Source organism: Conger conger, chromosome 4, assembly GCF_963514075.1.
Source record: "Conger conger chromosome 4, fConCon1.1, whole genome shotgun sequence".
NCBI classification, from domain to species: Eukaryota; Metazoa; Chordata; class Actinopteri; order Anguilliformes; family Congridae; genus Conger; species Conger conger.
In genome coordinates, this window is record NC_083763.1 from 34,108,491 (window position 1) to 34,123,064 (window position 14,574).

Genomic DNA, 14,574 nt, shown 5'->3' on the forward strand with positions numbered 1-14,574 from the left:
CTAGTTATGTTTTCGTTACGATTATTTTACCTTGTTATGTTGAGTGGTTATCGTCTTAGTTTGTTAGTGTTATGTTTTGATTTATGTTTATTGTTACGTAAACTGGTCGTTGTTTAAACATACACTTTTACATGTCTTTCCGCAAACCTTGCATTCCGGCTTTCTCTCTCTCCCTTTCTGTCACTCACACCCTAATTGTTTCTATTTGTCTATTTACTAAAACTACTAATGCTAGATCAGGATTGGGTAATACTAACAGACTAATCATGTGTTCATGTTACCTTACGTTTCTTGTGCATGTCATTTACTAATTTACTAATGCTAGGGCAGGATAGGTGTATTACTAACGATTACTAATTACCTTGTTAACTTGTCATCCATCGCACCTGTTTTCCATTCCCTTGCTGCTCTCTAACTAATTGTCTACACCTGTCTACACCTGCATTTATAGCCCAGTCGCACTTCTGTTCTTTGCGAAATTGTCTGCCTCTTGTCCGTCAAAGCAACGCTTGAGCATTATTACCATTGAGGTCACGTTTAGATCCAAGCCTGTTTATCGACCACCGTTTATTGATTTCTGTTTCGTTGACCATCGCTTGTTTTTGACCACGTCTTCGCCTACCGTTTTTGTACCTTTGCCTCACTGATTGTTTCATGGTTTCGACTTCCGCATCGCCCTCAACTACGACCCTGCCTGCCGCTCGCCTGCACTTCTGCCCCGCTGACAGCTCTCCTGCTACCGGATCTTCCCGCACGTCTACCGACTACGAGTTTGCTTCTTCCCTCGGCACCGTGTTTTCTGATTATTTATTGTTTTATTGGCTGGATCTACGTGTATGGACTTCGCTTTTTTGACTACGCTCCTGGGATTCGTCCCGAATAAAGCCCTGACGGGACTTTATTTTACTATTGTTTCGGAGTCATGCATTTTGGGTCCAACCCCCACGCACCCGTCTCAAACACGTTGCTGTGATGCACTTAGCACCGATGGTCAGCAAATGACAAATAGCGTTTTGTTAATGCTGCCAGTCGAGGGAACTGTGACTCCTAACTTTTCTCCAGTCAAGGGGATAAGTGTCCAACAATGCAGAAATGTCTCTTAATGCCTCGTTTTTGGCTATATTCAACCAAGCAATACGATTTAGGGCTTGGAGACATAATCAGGGATGTGATCATCTGGGTTGTCAGCCTCAATTTCAGTGATTATTCCCATCTACCAGTTTGGGAGGGTGCAGACCATTGACTGTAGAAAAAATATGGACCAAGTGCCTGTTACATCCATAGACTTTGAAAACCGTGGAGCCAGAGACTGCACAGTAGTGAAGCCAATGACACTTCAGAATTCATTTTGCTACTACCATCAGCAGTTATATCATCAATGAAGATAAGTGAGCCAGTACCTTCAGCAGCCATACATGCCCAGGCCATAACACCCCCATCAGTGTTTCTGATCTGTCATATAGGGGATTTAGTCTGAGGAAATATACCTAATGCATGTACATGTTCAGCATGCCTGAACAAAATGTATTGATAGTTATGACACTAAACACTTATGGTCATTTTCAGAACCTTTTATTTGAATTGTAATCGTAATGCACTCAGCAGTACCAGAATGCACCACATAGTTGCCTATGAAGGCAGTTTCACATTTCCTTCATTATGAAGCATAATCCTACATGATCAGCAACATCTTGACAGTCATTTTTGTCATCTCATCCATAATAATCCCTATATTTAGGCCATGAAGTGATCAAGTGTGTCGCAGACTGTTTTAACTATCGCTTCCCCCAGTTAATTTACTGCATGTAGCCTCTGTAGCCTGTGTGCATCATTCAAGTTAGGCCAATCCATACCCTCTGATGCAACCTGTGTGCTCAATTTCCACGTTTACATTTGGCATTTGGATTTTTCCGTCAAAGCTTATATAAATCGGTAAATGATGGGAAATTTTTGGTTAATGGACCCCCGGAGTTACCCATGTCAGATAAGAGCACTGTTGTTGTGAGACATGCTTCAGACAGACCATACTGCCAAGCTCACAAACAATGACCCTCACATTGCAAAGGCAAACAATCCACTATGTCACAAGGAAAGACAGACTCACACTGGGTGCAAAAATAGCAATGATACTCACCAGCCAATGCCATGTTAGTTAAGGAAGTAGCATCACATACCTTTTTTGGCCTTTCCTGAGGGGTGGAGAAAGGGGGAGGGGGATAGAGGAGGAGTCAGAGAGAGGAGGGGATGAGAAGGTGAGGAGAGGTCAAGTGTAGAAAGAGGAGAGGCGGGCAAGAGGTGAGAGTGTGTCTGAGGGGGTGAAGTCTCACCCTTGTATATGCGACAGGGCTCCATGTCTTTAGATGGGAGGGTGAGAGAGCGGGGGAGAATACTGCTACAACTCGAGCTCTGCACCAGGGGGAGGTGAGCCTGAGAGAGAGAGGAGAGAGAACAGAAAAGAGAAGAGGAGAGTGTGTCATACACTCACTGAGTACTTTATTAGGCAGACCTGTAGACCAGCTTGTTAATGCAAATATCTTTTCAGCCAATCATGTGGCAGGAACTCCACACATAAGAGCATGCAATCATGGGCATGCACACGCATGCACACAATGTCCATGTTCCTGACCTTGGAGATGGTACTGCGGCCAAGGGTAGCACTGTTGAAGGGTGGGGAGATGGCCTGTTGGGTCTTCTTGCGGGGCAGAGTGTCACTCAGGTGGGCAGGAACATCCTTCCCTGCCCTCTTCCTCGCTTCCTCTCTAGCATGGAAATGCTGCAGGAGCACACACCTCAAACTCAATCATCTCTCCATCTCACACGCACACCTCAAATTCAGTCATCTCTCCATCTCACACACACACACCTCAAACTCAATCATCTCTCCATCTCACACACACACACCTCAAATTCAATCATCTCTCCATCTCACACACACACCTCAAATTCAATCATCTCTCCATCTAACACACACCTCAAACTCAAACATCTCTCCATCTCAGACAGACACCTCAAATTCAATCATCTCTCCATCTAACACACACCTCAAATTCAATCATCTTTCCATCTAACACACACACCTCAAACTCAATCAGCTCTCCATCTCACACACACACCTCACATTCAATCATCTCTCCATCTCCAACATTGATGGTTTGAGGTCAATGTGTGCTAGATGATCAAGGAATATGATTACCTTGTTAAATTTTACTATATAGCTTATGTCATAACAATGTACCAATCAATGTGGAATTATGCATGTCATTTCTGATTACAAAAGGGGACAGTCCCCCACCTTGTTCAATTCAGGCTTGTCCACCTTCCAGTAAGTGCTGGAATTTTCCTGTGGAAATAAATACTATTTCTTTGGATATACAGTAACTTGTTGTGACTGGTTATTAAACTGTAAGTGAAGAATTTTCTCTGCTCAACATCTCTCCATTTAACCAAGACCACAACATCAGTCATCTCTCCATCTATCTCCATCTCCATCGCACATACCCATGCACGCACGCACGCACGCACGCACGCACGCACGCACGCACACCTCTCTACATCTAGCACATAAACACATTAAGATCAATTCCTCCATCTAACACACACACCTTAAGATTCTTCATCTCACATACTCACACACACCACAAGATCAGTCCCTTCTCCCACACACAATGATTTCCTTAGTAGAAATCATTGGAAATTTTGTCAGATAGTTGGATAGCTATCTATCAAGTTAGTTAGACTGAGCAAAGTTATCAAAGGTGCACAAACGATGCAATCATTTGAATATAGCCAAATTGTTTAATACATTCCATTTAAACTTTAAGAAAATCCAGGGTCAGTTGGAATTTACATTTAAAACTTTGACCCCAGTACCAGTACCTTCAGCAGCCATACATGCCCAGGCCATAACAACCCCATCAGTGTTTCTGATCTGTCATATAGGGGATTTAGTCTGAGGAAATATACCTAATGCATGTTCAGCATGCCTGAACAAAATGTATTGATAGTTATGACACTAAACACTTATGGTCATTTTCAGAACCTTTTATTTGAATTGTAATCGTAATGCACTCAGCAGTACCAGAATGCACCACATAGTTGCCTATGAAGGCAATCAGTTGAATATAGCCAAATTTGGTTTAATACATTCCATTTAAACTTTAAGAAAATCCAGGGTCAGTTGGAATTTACATTTAAAACTTTGACCCCAAGACTGAAAAATCGCAACACTCAAAATCAACAGTCTTGTATGTGTTCTGTTTCGATCTTATGAAGTGTGGCAATAATTTTGAAGACAATTTACACAGGTATGTGTTTATTGCCCAGAAAAAAGAGCATATTCAGGTTTGTGTCCAGTGCACAGGCCAGTGTTTACACAGTGTGTGTGTTCACAGGTAAGATAATGTATTCAGACAAATACATTAAAGAATGTACACAGTTGTGTGTCTGTGCTCTTTACCTGCCTGAGCCGGCGGTGTTTTTTGACAGGAAGAGGAGGAGGAGATTCAGGGAAAGGCGAAGGGTCAACATATGTCACCATGTGTTCAGGCCAGTGTACAGAGGGGGTCTTGGGGACCAAGCGAGGAGAGGGAGGGCGATAGGAGGACAGTGGGCGATTGCACTCATCGCCCACCAGAGGACAGGAGAGAGTGAGCTTCAGAGGAAGAGGAGAGAGTTAACACTGGAGCAGGAGGAATAAGGGAATATCTCACACACACACACACACACCAAATATAGCGGCTACTGCCGACGCTGAGCAATATCCTGTGAGCTTTGCCCACAATTTTGGCATTCCTACCCTTTATCACTAGTCTGTGGACATTACCAAATACCAATTGCCAAATACAGCCTAAAAACCCTGGGTCAGACTTGCTAGCAAGAGGAACCTTGCGACGTCTCATGTCCAAAAAGAATGAAGCTCAATCAAGCTCTCTAACTGTTTGGTTATCGCTGTTCAGCAAATTTAAGAGATGGGGGAGCCTTGTAGCAGTGTAGATCCATTCCACATTTGGCACTGCTATAGGGTCTGTGAGCTGTTTTCCACAGATTACTTGAGTGAACGAGCCACGATACACATTCTTAACAATGTCAATATACATGTCTGTAGATGTATTTCCTTTAGGGAGCTGATCATAACATTGTGAGCCATGCTTAAAATCATCGACCCCTGTTTTAAGACAACATGTGCATGCACGCACAAGCACACGCGCACACGCACGCGCACACACACCTCGGCCACTTCCTGTGGGGGGACGCTGGCTTGCTGGGGGTTGGTCTCGTCAGGGCTGGGGTTGGGCTCAGACCCATCGGAGCGGCTGTCAGAGGAGGGCGTGGCCTGGCCGTGGGGGGTGTGGTTAACCCCGGTCTGCCCATAGAGCTCATTGATCTCACTGACTGTGACATAACCCTGCAGAACGAACCCAGTTAAGAGCGGAGGGAGGGGTGTTAACCGTGAGGGGGAGAAACGGCAGAGTGACAGGCAGATGAGTGAGTGACAAGGGAGAAGACTACAGGAAAAAGGGGGCAGAAGGAGGTGAAAGAGCAGGAAGAGGGAGAAGGCAGTAGAATGGGGACTGGGGTAAGAAAGTGGGGAATGACAGGAGGGAGGAGCAGGGGAAGAGGGGAGGTAAAGAAGAGGGTGAAGACTAGGACAGAGTTTGGGGAGAGGGAGGGAGCGAGAGAAAGGGAGAGCAGGAGAAACAGTTTGGGGTGTTTTTATTATGGTGCTTTCATTGCATCTCGAAAGATGGCAGTTTCCAATTAGGAAAAGTCCTATTGAAGGGCTATAAATATTGTCACCTCCAGAGAAGACAGACATTTGAAGATGACGACAAACGAGTCACAACTGAACAAAGCATCAAAGCTGAAAATCGTGTTCTTTTGTGGTGACACCCATTATTCAGAGCATGCATGAACATGGTATGGTTGAAGTGACCCTGATTATATTGCCCTTTTATCCAAGTTCCAACCTTCCAACAGGAGCAATGTTAATAAGACACTTAAATGGGATAGAGGAAAGAGATCCAGAGGAGATCTTTAGCTAACAAGCTTGACATTATTCCACACAATGGGCCTCGTTTATCCAACGTGAGCCGAACAAAATTCACCATGAATCCATTGGAAATGCATTTACACAAATAATGTGGGATTTATCAAAGCTTTTTCGAAGGAGCCGAAGGAACTTCACGAGTGGCCTCAGCTGTTCGTATTGTGCGCGGGAATGAAAGTGCACAGCTGTAAAATACGTTTTGTTATTTTATTATTCGATTAATTCATTTTTTATATTGATTTAGAGCAGCTAAATTATTTTAATATGCCAATTGGATATTATAATTATTTAGATCATATAAAAACGCCACAGGATTCAACATTAAAATGGGTTTCATTCCGGTAATCTTGATTAATTAAGTGCAGTTGCACATAAATTCCATAAAACAGGTATGGGGCATGTAGCCTAATTTGGAAAGAGTGCATCTTCAATGACCGATTTATTTGGTGAGGCTCACAAAAGAAACAACGAACAATAACGGCACGTTCAAGTTAGTTACATTACATGTACATAATGGTATTTGGCAGACACTTTTATCCAGAGCAACATACAGTTGATTAGACTAAGCAGGAGACAATCCTCCCCTGGAGCAATGCGAGGTTAAGGACCTTGCTCAAGGGCCCAACGGCTGTGCGGATCTTATTTTGGCTACACCGAGGATTGAACCACCGACCTAGCAGGTCCCAGTCATGCACCTTAAACATTACATTACATTATTAGCATTTGGCAGACGCTCTTATCCAGAGTGACGTACAGTTGATTAGACTAAGCAGGAGACAATCCTCCCCTGGAGCAATGCAGGGTTAAGGGCCTTGCTCAAGGGCCCAATGGCTGTGCGGATCTTATTGTGGCTACACCGGGATTAGAACTACCAACCTTGCGTGTCCCAGTCATGTACCTTAACCACTACAGGCCGCTCCTAAAAGTTGCACATGCAAACATCATGGTAGGCTATAGAAGTGACATGACATGTGGCTAATGTGTTTATTTGTTTATTCGTTTTGGTTTTTGCCTCATGTTTAATGTCAGAAGTTGACGTGAACTGTTTTTCCCCAGTCGGAAGGTGGTAATTTGGTAATTCCGATATGACATAAACACAGCATTAGGCTTTGTTGCTATGGCTGACCTCTTTACATTTTGTGCTTTATTAGAAGATTTCAAGCATGGCCAAATAATCACTTTGTTTGAGGCTTGTGACACCTCCGTCTGGCTCTCTGCAAGGACAAGGAATACGTAACTAAAGGCTATTGTTGTCACCCTCCGGTGGGATTCCAGACAGCAGCGTCTCTCCTATAATTTGTCAATGCGTTCCTCCAGCCCAATGTATACTTTCCTTCCCTCAGTGAAGCCTGGAAGGCAGCAGCTTGTCGAAATGGTAAACTAATAGCAACGGGTTTAGCAAACTAGCTAGATCAGTCAAATAAATACAGACACATTTGATAAAAACACATTAAATGAAAGCTGTTAGCGAATTAATAATATCTACACATAATCTATGGTTGGCAGAGCTGAAACTGCTGCCTTGCAGGCTTCACTGTGGAAAGGAAAGTGCCAAATGTGAAACCATTATCCTTTTACCTGTGGCATAATGCGTGTTATTTGAGAAAAGGTGTACAACAGCTAGGCTATATTGCCAGACTTTAGTCTTTCCTAGCTCGGACAATTCACTGCTTTAAACTGTATACAATAGTCTATACTTAATATTTAATTATATGACATGATTATCTGCTTATATAAGTATGCATAAGTGAATTAATTGCATTCAAAAGTTTCATTTTTGAACGAAAATGGAAATCTTGTAAACTCTTAACATATGCTTAAGGACCTGTAGAATTTGTCATAGTTAACAAAAAATAAAGAACACCCACCATATTTAAAAATGCATGGCATGTAATATATATCAGTTTCACCCTTCTTCCCGCCATTGGAATTACATGGTACTGCATGTGGTGAAACTAATGTCTGAATAGATCCCATGCATTTTTAAATATGGCGGGTCTTTTTTTTTTTATATGAAAAATTGGAGCACCTGTTACGATACACGTGATTATGAATACCCATAGTACCAAGATATTTAAATAACAAAACAATGCATATAGTGTATATAGAATTATGTCTATAATAAAGCATTTTTCATTGGGAAAAACCCGTTTTATGCAGGTGGTTTTTAATGTTGTGGCTGATCAGTGTATGCTTTTGGCTTGTTGTACTTCCAATAACAGAACTTCATGCTTCAGAAATCTGGCAAGTTAGTGACAATGTATTTTTGTTAGTTCGTTTCCAATCACACATACATTTGCACACGGATTTCTGAAAATATTGATAAACGACTGTAATATTTCAGCATTTTAAATGTTTTTTGCTGTTTTAAACAGTGCTTGTGTGGTCTATAGCTAGATAGCCTGTGATAAATGTTTGTTATCTGTATGAAACTTCATGTTATATGCTGCTTCTAGACCAGGTCGCTCTTGTAAAAGAGATTTTAATCTCAATGAGACATTACCTGGTTACATAAAGGTAAATAAAAAAAGACTGCCACTGTCATTTTAGCTTTGATTGTCTGTCAGTTGGTCACTAGGTTGGGCAGTTGGCCAGGGAGTCAGACGAGCAGGCATCAAGCAACATGCTTTGTGTGTGTGTCAGCATGTTAATCGGTCTCAGTAGCAGTAGGTACCATCTCAGTACATTTCTCAGTCCCGCAGCATGACAGTTTGTATACACTTCCTTAAGCTAGTGCCCTCCAGCCTATGCATTTGCTGTTATTTTTATTTAACCAATTTTACCATTTATTTTTTGTATTTCATCGTTTTGTTTGAGTTTTTTTTTACTTTTAGAGTGTTTTGAGAGTGATGTATTTTTGTGTAACAGTTTGGATAAGTGCTATAAAAATATAGTTTATGATTATATTATTTTGCCTGTCTGTCGATCTGCTCATGCGCATATGTAGAGTTATGCTCTGTCAGTCCCTCTCGGTCCCTGTAATTCACTGGGCTCATTCCAATCACTTATTCACTCCTCTTTTTTTATTTTCCTTGCTCCTGATCCAAAAATAGGAAGAGGTCTGCCATCTTTATGGATGTTCCAATCCATTAAATGTTCCTTCAAGTAGTAGAAGCTAGGAAGCTAGGAATCAAACCCAGTCTTGGCTTTGAGCTAGGAAACATGAGCTCATCCTTTGCGGATATTTTCTGGATTTCCCCATCTTCACTTCTATTTTTAGCTTCTTTTTCTAGCCTCTCCCTATGGGTGGAGCTAGGAGTAGAAAAAATTGAAATAAGTAATTGAAATGAGCCCACTGTTATCAGCTCAGCAGCAGAAGTGGGCCACAATACCTCAGCGTTCTTCAGAGAAAGAGAGGACAGGAGAGAGGAGAAGGCAAGCGGGGCGACAGTAGGCGGGGCCAGAAGGACGTGGGGGCGGGCTGTCGCTGTCTGAGACGTGCACGTGTCAACCAATGTGGGTGTATCCTGGGACAAAGAGAGCGGGCATGACCTCTTCCCAGCCCGCTACAGAGCCAGACACACCAGGGTACACACAAAAGACATGGATAAGGTGGTTCACGTGGAGGGTGGGGTGGAGGGCTGCCATTAGAGAAGGCAGGAGCAGACTGCACTGGACAGAATCATTCACACATAAACGCACCAGACTGACACTGATACCCCAATGTGGCCCCACTGTGTAACACACTCTGTGTACCTCACATACACACTCACTCACTGACACACACAGACACATACAGTATAGTCCGATGCACAGAATAGTGCGGCACAGCAGGAAAGAAAGACTGTCTGTTACGTCCCAGCAAAAATAACTTTTGGATTGGGAGACAGCAAGGGTCAGAGAGAAGGTAGAGGTGGAGGGTGAGGTGAGCCAGCTGGATTGGTTGTACCTCTTTCAAGTTGAGGGGGCTGAGGGGGAAACCCTTCCCACCAGTCAGCTGAGTGTACCTCTTCTCCAGGCCAGCCAAGTTCTCGTTACCCTGTGAGACAAAGGCTCAGGCTGGTCACACTCACCTGCTGCTGGTAGCTATGCTTAGCAAGCCAACAATACTCTATTTTGTCATCAGTGCCCTCTCACTTTGTCTCCCTACTAGAGACGTTCTACATGCACCAGACTTGGGTCAGATATGCAACTGTCTTGGATTTAAATAGTTTTCTACACATTACTGGGCTTGTCTGGTGTATTTTAACCTATGAAATGCTCTCAAAAAGTACAAACCCACCTTCTGGTCCTCTAGGTTGGCTCAATTGCACCAGTCAAGATTAAACAAGAAAAGTATTTGAATCCAATTGCAATACGTACTTGACCCAGGTCTAACATGCACCCCACATCACATTCAGAATAAAAAATATTCAGCGCCTGTACCCTTTGTAGCATCATCAAGAGGTTGTTTTTTTCCTTCAGGAATGTGTCCTTCTCCAACTGGGCCTGCTGGGTAATCTGGTTTGACTGTTTCTTTAAGGCCAGGAGTCTTTCCTAGGCAAGACAAAAAAAACAAAAACAAAGCACACCTCACATTAAACCTAGATTTCAGATTATACAAAATAATGTTGTTTTTCAACATGGCCTATAACTTCTATATGAAAGGGGACGACTGGGTGAGCCACATAAAAAAATATCTTACAGGTTAGAAAGCTCCAACTCCTACAGGCCTTCAGCAAGAAACATTACAAATAGGAAGAATGAGAATTTTATTTTCTTATTGAATAAGGTGTTTTTCCTTGCATCTGGCATGCACACATTTGCACAGTCCCACTTAGAGGGTATAAATAAGCCTCATTGTTGGTTTTACCTGTTTTTGAGATGGGTGCGTGGGGGTTGGACCCAAAATGCACCACTCAGAAACAATGGTTAGATAAAGTTCTGTCAGGGCTTTATTCGGGACGAATCCCAGAAGCGTAGTCAAAACAAGCAAAGTCCATACACGTAGATCCAGCCAAACAAACAGTAAACAAACAAAAAGCACGGTGCCGAGGGAAGAGGCAAACTCGTAGTCGGTAGACGTGCAGGAAGGTCCGGTAGCAGGAGAGCCGTCAGCGGGGCAGAGGTACAGGCGGACGGCAGGCAGAGTCGTAGTCGAGGGCGATGCGGAAGTCGAAACCATGAAACAATCAGTGAGGCAAAGGTACAAAAACGATAGGCGAAGACGTGGTCAAAAAACAAACGATGGTCAACGAAACAGAAATCAATAAACAATGGTCGGTAAAACAGGCTTGGATCGTAACGTGAATCAATCAGTAAATAATGCTCAAGAGTTGCGTTGATAACAAGAGGCAGACAATTTTGCGAAGAACAGTTGCGCGACTGGGCTATAAATGCGGGTGTAGACAGGTGTAGACAATTAGTTTAGAGAGCAGAAAGGAAATGAAAAACAGGTGCGATGGATGACGAGTTTAACAAGGTAATTAGTAATTGTTAGTAATAAACCTATCCTGCCCTAGCATTAGTAAATTAGTAAATTACATGCACGAGAAACGTAAGGTAACATGAACACATAATTAGTTTGTTAGTTCTACCCAATCCTGATCTAGCGTTAGTAGTTTTAGTAAATAGACAAATGGAAACAATTAGGGTGTGAATGACAGAAAGAGAGAGAGAAAAGGCGGAACGCAAGGTTTGCGGAAAGACATGTAAAAGTGTATGTTTAAACAGTAACCAGTCTACGCAATAAACATGAATCAAAACATAACACAAAACGAAACTAAGACGATAACCACTCAACATAACAAGGTAATATAATCGTAACAAAACATAACTAGACATGGCGAGAAAATAAATCGTAACAAGAAATAAACGAAACAACATGACGAACCTAGACTAACATAATACATGATAAGACAATACATGACTAAGAGAAAATGAATAAACATAAAACATGGCAAGACAGACCTGAAACGTGACAGTTTTCCTCCAAAAGTTCCCAGATTATAAAAAAGGACAGTTCGGATTTCACCCAGCTTTTAGATTTTCTTATTGATGTTTCTCCGCCTTTTAAATGTTTTTGGATTTTAAATCCATAATAGATTTGGTTCTCTGGATGATTGCCATTGTTGGTAAATGAGAGTATGCAGCTTTAAAAGTGGGAATCGTGGGGGTTGTTGTATTGTTTCTGTTTTGAGTGTTCCGATTGGTCCGTGTGTGTAAGTGAGGCTTGGAGTGAGTGGAGAACATAGTCACAGAGAAAAGCTGATAGTACAAGGGAGTTCATGTAATTTTATTCAGTGCAATAAAGGAAGCAAACGCCTCGGGACTCAGTTTTTAAAAAATGTCATTTAAATGTCACGTTTTTCATCCGTTTTCTAAAACTGAAAAAAGAAACCTGAAAAATTCTGAAAATTATGAGCCTTAGGTATAAAGAACCTCTGTAACTAATGTGTTGTGAATCATTCTAGGTGCATACGGTAAGAAGCAGTGCCTCCGACAGGCTTGGAGAGTAAAGGCATCCAGAAGAGCAGCAGCTCATAAGGGGTAATCAGGCCCAGCCGCTTAAGAGGCCTGTGTGGTTTCATTAAACTGCATTCTGCATTTGAGCTCTGTGTCCCCGTTGCCTTGTTGCCTCAGTGCCTCGCTGCCTGATTAGTCACTATCCTTCAAAGGTGTCTTCAGAGGAGCTTCAGCAGCAGCAGAGCAGCACGGAATAGGAGGCAGAGTCAAAGTAAGGTGATTACATGATTACAAGTAATTTAGCTGCCCAGTTCATAGAAAGGTCACAGAGGCTTAAATACGTTTTTTCTTAAACCTCGAGCTCGCTGTATACTTGCACTTGTGGATGAACATGATTAGATTTTTTTATATTGATTGAATGAGAATTATTGTTTGTCGCTTCATTTCTTATGTTTGTATTCATTTCATTATTTTAGATATTGTTTGATTTGGTGGTTCAATTCCCAACTTTTAGGGGCGGCCTGTAGTGGTTAAGGTACATGACTGGGACACGCAAGGTTGGTAGTTCTAATCCCGGTGTAGCCACAAAAAGATCTGCACAGCCATTGGGCCCTTGAGCAAGGCCCCTAATCCTGCATTGCTCCAGGGGAGATTGTCTCCTGCTTAGTCTAATTAACTGTACGTCGCTCTGGATAAGAGCGTCTGCCAAATGCCAATAATGTAATGTAATGTAATGTAATATTAGGCAAAGGGAAACAAAGTAAACACAAAACACATTTTAAATAACCATTTAATTTATTTAATGAAAAAACCTAAATCAAGTAATTGCCACCTTAAACTGAACTGGTTGCACCAACCAATAATTGTAACCGTCTTTGTAATCAGTCTTTCACATCGCTGTGGAGGTATTTTAGCCCACTCTTGTTTGCAGAACTGCTTTAATTCAGACAAATTGGTCAGACAAATCGGTTACCTCAGAAGTGACATAGGAAAAATAAAGGGAGCTGCAGTGACATACCTTGCCTGTGACAGTGCTGCGCTGGTAGTCGGCAATCTCTCTAAGCAATTGCTGGCTCACTGTCTCTTTATTCTCATCGCGATGGCTCTCACGCTCCAGCTGCTGGAACTCCAGGTCCTCAAACCTCTTCTTCCCCACCTCCAATGCATCTGTGTCCTGTATAGGTCAAGTCAAGTCAAATCACCAGACCTTTGGAGGCGACTGTATATATACAGCATAATGGAAAGCTATGTCCAGTTTGCCGGTAGTTTGAATTTGTGTGTCAATGAATAAACATGCAGTCCTCATTGAACCTTAAGAAACGCCATACAATAAGCCATAAGTGAACCACAGCTACAGATTTGAAACACACCGAAATTCTTTGATAACTATAATTATACTGTGGCATTCAATTCCCTGTGGTGTTTGCATTCTTAACTTCCAATTACGCAGCCAGATTGTTTCTTTCAATTGTCAGACCAATTTGTGCATTCTGTCACCGGTGGTGAAAGTGCATTTCTTTTAAACTGAGCTTATCATTTCACCTAAAAAATTCATTTAAAAAAAACTATGTTTCGGATAACGACTGTTTGCACCCCTGTTGTAAAGGTCATCCAATGACTTGTACTGGTGGTTTACTTTCCCTGCCATTTTGACAGTCCTGGTCAGTTTGTTTTTATTTACTAATGTCAAGTGTCCATACCAGACAGAGATACTAAACACAAGGATGCTCTCTGTCAGACCAATGTAGACCTTTTCCAAAACGTTGCTACAGACCGCAAACCACTTCAATGTCAGTCTCTGGCTGGCTTTCTTACATATAAAATCAACATGTGAAACTCAGTTGTTCTCAGTTTGTATAGGTTGAGGTTAACGTACATGACTGGGACATGCAAGGTCAGTGGTTTGATCCCAGGTGTAGCCACAATAAGATCCGCACAGCCGTTGGGCCCTTGAGCAAGTCCCTTAACCCTGCATTGCTCCAGGGGAGGATTATCTCCTGCTTAGTCTAATCAACTGCATGTCGCTCTGGATAAGAGCATCTGCCAAATGCCATTAATGTAAATGTAAAAGGTGCTTATTGATCAAATATTCAGTACATTAATACATTATGATGATGATGCAGATGGACTATTATTGGTGACGC

The 14,574-nt window shown here is 42.2% G+C and overlaps 1 protein-coding gene across 2 annotated transcripts in view; it reads right to left on the reverse strand.

Moving 5' to 3' along the window:
* Positions 1 to 14,574, reverse strand: part of phldb2b (pleckstrin homology-like domain, family B, member 2b) — an 85,053-nt gene that overhangs the window by 15,593 nt on the left and 54,886 nt on the right. Inside the window, exons 11-19 of one of the 2 annotated variants that reach the window (XM_061238644.1) lie at positions 13,449 to 13,604; positions 10,412 to 10,522; positions 9,936 to 10,025; positions 9,379 to 9,513; positions 5,228 to 5,404; positions 4,457 to 4,651; positions 2,627 to 2,773; positions 2,328 to 2,427; positions 2,175 to 2,189 (exon numbers count right to left, since the gene is read on the reverse strand). In XM_061238644.1, the coding sequence (XP_061094628.1) occupies positions 2,175 to 2,189; positions 2,328 to 2,427; positions 2,627 to 2,773; positions 4,457 to 4,651; positions 5,228 to 5,404; positions 9,379 to 9,513; positions 9,936 to 10,025; positions 10,412 to 10,522; positions 13,449 to 13,604 (1,126 nt within the window). The remainder of the gene's footprint in view (positions 1 to 2,174; positions 2,190 to 2,327; positions 2,428 to 2,626; positions 2,774 to 4,456; positions 4,652 to 5,227; positions 5,405 to 9,378; positions 9,514 to 9,935; positions 10,026 to 10,411; positions 10,523 to 13,448; positions 13,605 to 14,574) is intronic. The other variant, XM_061238645.1, reaches the window with a different exon arrangement.